The sequence below is a fragment of the Colias croceus genome, chromosome 7 (assembly GCF_905220415.1).
Source record: "Colias croceus chromosome 7, ilColCroc2.1".
Taxonomy (NCBI): Eukaryota; Metazoa; Arthropoda; class Insecta; order Lepidoptera; family Pieridae; genus Colias; species Colias croceus.
The window spans coordinates 4,569,537-4,575,758 of record NC_059543.1 but is presented as its reverse complement, the minus strand read 5'-3'; the positions used below and the strand labels follow the sequence as shown (position 1 = coordinate 4,575,758).

General features: G+C 31.6%; 1 protein-coding gene across 1 annotated transcript; it reads left to right on the top strand.

The window, feature by feature from the left end:
• Positions 1-5,440, top strand: LOC123693219 (NPC intracellular cholesterol transporter 2-like). The gene is made up of 5 exons (XM_045638219.1): positions 1-50; positions 2,576-2,689; positions 3,173-3,354; positions 4,402-4,565; positions 5,428-5,440. The coding sequence occupies exons 2-5, from the start codon at positions 2,632-2,634 to the stop codon at positions 5,438-5,440; spliced, it is 417 nt and encodes a 138-aa protein (XP_045494175.1). The 5' UTR covers positions 1-50; positions 2,576-2,631.
• The last annotated feature ends 782 nt before the right edge of the window (positions 5,441-6,222 follow it).

The following is a 6,222-nucleotide window of genomic DNA, read 5'->3' as shown; positions in this document are numbered from 1 at the left end:
CTGTGCTGTTCTCGCTTTGGCTAAGGGGCAATCCACGCCAGTTGAACAATGTAAGTAACTTTATACTTTTTTATTTTGATATCCTAAAATTTTATAGACAGAACCTTCTCTTTGAATAATATTACAATATTTATCAATTATCATAACGCTTTCAAATACGCACCAATGTTAAAAGTTAAATAAAACCTATAATAATCTTTTTTGGGATACCTAGATGTATAAAAATTTTCGGGAAAGGCTATGGGGTATATAACAACATGCTACTGCTATAAAATACGCCTTTTTGAGAGCTCTTTTATGGGTCATTGTCAAATTTTGCGCAGGTTAACTTGTCCCTCAAAACTTTTTGACTTCTATACCATTAAAAAGTTAACTATCACTAAAAACTTACAGAAAATACAAACTTAATCGTATTACTAAACATATATTAATAAAATAAAGACTTAGTTTTCATTTTTTATTTTATTTTTTAAAGTAACATTGTGGTTTTTTCTGGTAACAGAAGGGTTTTCCATACAAATTTGACCTGTCCCAAGTAGCACTTCGTTACAGAAAATATAAAATAACTACAATTTCCAATATACCAACCCACATCAATTAAAATATTACTATAAATAGAATATTGTGAATATTTCTAAAAGTAGATTTTAAAACCGATCAGTGCTAAAATATATTTTATAAAAAAATTTTTAACTTTGTCCCACGTAGTGTTTGGAATCGTGTGCACTACTATGTTACTAAATAAATCATTACTCAAAATAGAGGTGGTGCTGTTTTCGACTTTCTATTAGCTTCAGCGAGGTTTCTGCAGCCATTGTGGTCGTTCGTTAGGTCGGGGGGAGGGGTACATTGAATCTCAGTCGAGCGCGTGGCGTTGAACATGCCGCGTGTTTTTATTCCGCATCAACATTGTTACCTACCTATTAAAGTAAGTAAAACCGTTTTTTTCTATTAACTTACGTTCACTTTATTATTTAAGAGGTAATTATGCTCAATTTGAAATAAAAAAATAACTAAATGCATTATTCTATGATTTATGTCTTTTAGAATGTAAAATTTACAACTCTGTTATCATCATTCTGTTACTTAGCTCATGGTAACAGAGTTGAGTAAGCATGTATTCTGTAACTTTTGTTTGAAATTTTATATTTGTAATATTTTTTTTTTCATGAATCGGTTTCCTTAAGTAATTTTGAGTTGTTATATGTAAATAAATCATATTTAATTAAATGTAACCTTGAAGATATTGTTACAGGATATTCTGCCGTTATTAACGCCCTTAAAATGCCTCTCACGCCAGCTGAGAAGCAAGCAAGTTAATAGAAACAGATCGAAGTTATTATAAATTATATAAAATTTAAGAAATAATTAGAAACAGTTAACAAGAGATAGGAGACGTATTAAAAACAATGCAACAGAGAAAAACGAAAGAAGTCTAAAAATAAGGACGGCAATCCAGTAAATCCAGTAAATGCTATTAAAAAACGCCATGAAAAAGTTAAGAATCGGAAGGAAAAGTATGCTATTGATAAAATATTCGACAAGAAGGCCGTTAAAATGTCTAGGCAGGAAATACAAATTATACAAGAGTGTCAAATTTTCATATGAAAAAAATCAGCCCACATGTAAGAAAAATGTTTTTAGAACCAAAATCAATCTTTTCGAACGTGACGACATATCAAGAGTATGCAATTTATTCACTTTTAGTACAAAAAGAACAACTAAGTTACTGTGTTACAACTCTGTTACTTTCGTGTCCCGAAGATTAAAGAACTTAGTTACGAAATTTAGGAAAAGCTATTCAAAATAATACTGCTATATTACAATAGGTTAATTTGTCAGTTAATGAAGCGGTTATATGTTGTAATTAGCTGTTAATTTACAGATATTTCATGGAGTTGTGTAGAATTTAAGGTTTGTTATTATTCATAAAGTAACAGAGTTGACTAAAATTTTAAATAAATTACTGTAAAACTTAAAAAAAAGCTTGTGCTTCTGTGATTATAAGATATAAGACTGTAATTAATATAAAAGCCAAAATATGTGCGACTGGTTTATTTAATTTAATGATAAAAGGTAAAGTGTAATAATAACAGAGTTGTATTTTTTCTCCACCCTGACGCACTAAATCTGAAATAAATCTTAAATTATTAGCTAAACATCGCGGCCAACTTGAATTACAGATACTTCAGTTATTTTAACAGGCACGGGCATAAAGAAAAGTTCAATTTTAAAATATTTTCTTTTTCACATTTTTGAAATCTGCGGTTACGTTTACCTGCGCAAAATTTGACAATGACCCTTATACTAAACGGAAGACTAAACGGTTATGTTATTAAACTAAATCTTTTGTGATTTTCTTGTATTTACATAATATGAATGTATTAATAGATTGTACAATTATGTCGCGGGCTATAGTTTATTCAATACACACATTACCACCATATTTTGTCTCTTAGAAAAAGTAAGGTTCGCCTAACCTTGACCTTCCTCTCACTTTACACCTATACCACAGTATACCTAATAGTAGGTAACGCTACTTTCATATATTCATATTTTATCTTACAATTTTCAGGTAACAGGGGTTATGGAGATACACCAATTAACGCATACCTAGAAGGATGCACTACAATGCCCTGCAGAGTACAGCTTGGGGAAGATGCAGTTATAAACGTCGTATTTGAATCTCGTAAGTAAATGGCTGAATAATTAAATTAATCGAAGAGATATACAAAGAGTGGTTTGTTACTCTTTCATGCAGACAGTTGACTGGATCACTGACTAGTTTTCTGGCATCATTATTATGTAAATGTAAAATATTAACATGGATTTCAAAACAGCAATTACGGATTTTTGCCGTTTCTACTGATAAAACGATACGATAAATGGGCTATCAAACGCCGAAATAATTTTTCAAATCGGACCAGTAGTTTCTGAGATTGGCGCGTTCAAACAAACAAACTATTCAGCTTTATAGTATTAGTATAGATTTGAAAACGCGTCTAAACAACCTCTAATTGGATAAAAAAATTTTGGAAGTTCTTTTGTGATAAAGAAGATGGCAATTAGAACACAGATGTCACCATACACGCCCATCGTACCTACTACGCGAATGGAACCGCGAGCTAAAAATTCTTGTAATAAAATTAAAATGAAATTTTCTTGTTTTCAGCGCGTACAATCCGAAGTATGAAAACGGTCGCTCGTGCTTCACTCGGTCCTCTAACTATCAATTACACCCTAGGAGAGAATGAAGTGACTTGTAATCATCTTGAAAACACATATTGTCCTCTGCAGAAAGGTGAAATTGTGCAATATACGCTTCGAATGTTCATAGAACCTGTGTTTCCAACAGTAAGTTTACTTTTTATCAATCATCATCATCCACCTATACAGGGTTACTTGTAAAACACCGGCAACCTCGCAGGACAAGATAGCTAACATCATAAGCAACAACATTTGTTCTACGACTTTTGATAATTAGTTAGATTTTATTTTCATACAAAAATAAATATTCATTTAATTTTCCGTTTGAATATTATTAACTCTACGCCTCCCAAAAATTACGTAAACAAGAAGCGAACGAGAGGGGGAAGGGGGTGTCGCGTCGTCCATCCGATAATGAATAGAACATAGACTTACAAATGTTAGGAGAGTACAATAAAAGTTTAAAAAATCATTTAAAAATAATTTATTGCGTTATGCCAAAAGTCGTAGAACAAATTTTGTTACTTAAGATGTTAGCTATCTTGTCCTGCGAGGTTGCTGGTGTTTTACAAGTAACCCTGTATACTTACGTTCCCACTGCTGGGTCATGGGCCTCATATGAGGTTATTTTTTGTCTATACTATGCCACAATCTTAGAAATGTATATATACGCCTATTAATTTTGTCTTTGACATTGTGTGAAGTCCCGTGTCCCTGGGTATGGGGTAGGTGCATTATACATCTGTTAAACAATCATTCAGCGTGTCAATCTAACTTGCAAGAAAAGCCACATCAGACATCAGTCAGCTAGCAGCACGCAGTTTGATCAGACGATCATTCACCCATGAGTCTAGCGACGATTTTAAGCATCACTTTTTGCTACCTACTTATTATTATTCAAAGAAGAAAATAGAACCTTTCTTGCACTTTTGAGACCTTATTCATTATAAATTGTGAAGCTGATTTTGCTTTTCCATAAGGGCAAAGTATTTATCATTTATAATGTTCGTTCTTTACAATAATAATTATGGTACCTATTGTAAGCCAAGCCAATGTGTACTCATATTTCCCTCTGATACGGTATAGTGTTCGAAGATAAGCTTTATTTACAAAATATATTTATAATATTTAAAAAAGAAAACTTATGGGCTATGTCATGTCAGCTAATGTTTTTTTTTTTCTTTTTTTTTTAAGATTACCGTATCAGTCGACTTCTTGGTTGAAGACGAGGATCGGATTCCTCTTTGGTGCATACGAATTCGTATCCAGGTCGTCAACTCACAGGTGAAGAGAATTTCAAATAGTTCTACACCACCCGCTTCGAATAGCTTAATATTAAAATATCTTAATGCTACAAAGTTAATAAATAATTGATGGAGAAGATTTTTATTAATATAATTTTTGTAATAACAATATGTAGAAACAAGAAAATAAAATACATACATACACACGTTCTAGAAGTTTAAAAATATTGTAATGAGCATGCTTAAATTTAAATTATTGAGATTTTTTATATAATGTTAAATAATTGTTAATACTTACAAAATAAAATCAATGTAAAATCACGTAAATTGTTATGTTTGTTTATTTATGATTATTTACAAGTATCTTTAGCCTAAGATGATTAAATGTGTTAAGATAAAGACTGGTTATTTATTTTTATATCAATCAAATGGATCGTAGGTAGGTACCTATTTGATATTATCGTACAAACGTCACCAATAATTGTGTTATCTTTGAAGATTTATGTAGTTTAGCGTAAGTAATGTCTATCGTTAATTGGCATGAACAATAATTGGGTCACGTATATTATATCATGAGAAGTTATGTATACACATTAACACATAGGGAGACAAAAACACATAGACAGAAGATAGGCAATAAAGTTTTTATTTCCCTTGCATTTTCTTTACTTACCACTAAGCGATCTGTTTAAACACAGTAGGTATCATCACTACATAAATAAAACAATAAAACAAAGTCACTTTCTCTGTCCCTTTGTATGCTTAAATCTTTAAAACTACGCAACGGATTTTGATGCCGTTTTTTTAATAGATAGAGTGATTCAAGAGGAAGGTTTTAGTATATAATTTATTAGGTTTTAGACAAAGCGGGCGATGCTGCGGGCGGTAAGCTAGTAGCTAGTAACAGTATAAACCATTCAGTTTTGAAGTGAAACTTTTTTATTGGTCTTTATTACTGCACATCATATGCTTGCAGTGTAGCTACTTAGATTTTGGAGTTATATCAGCGTCGGCATAGTGCATAATTTGCTCACACTCGTCACTACGAGTGTGAGCAATGCTGCGTATAGTAAAAAATATAGCCTGTAACACTTTACAGGCTATATTTTTTACTATACGCAGTTACCCGTTGTGTTTATTAAATCAGAAATCTCCCTCGCTTAGAGAAAAGGTAGATTCTTTATGGAGCATCTATTTTTAGAAATCCTCCCCAGAATTACTTACACATTTATAGATTTTTCTTACACATAAATCCAAGATGCTTTTGCGTATGGCAACACGACTGGAAATTTACTGTTTTACCACAAAAAACTTTAGACAGAGTTTAACTTTGACACTTGGTTACTCTTCAATCTGATTATGTCGTATTTCACATAGACAACTATTAAGTAAAGTGACAGATCCCTGGTTTAAAGTTAAACTCTGTTAAAGCTTTTTGTGGTAAGACAGTTAGTGTTTAATGTTTATATTATTATGTTTGTGTTGTTAAGAATCGCCGTGGTAAAATATCAAGTAAAATAAATGGTCATAAAAATTCAAGTTTCTTTATTGTGATACCTCGACTATTATTCATAGAAAAAGATAATTACAAGAACCAGATTGTAATAAGTTACCGCATTTAATGTTTAGATCCCATGGGAAATTTTCCTTTGTGGCCGAAGGAATCAAGTATTGATAGAGTCAAGCGTGAAACTACGAAGAAATAAAGTTGTATTGATAGAGTCAAGCGTGAAACTACGAATAAATAAAGTTGTAGGATCTAGTATTTTAC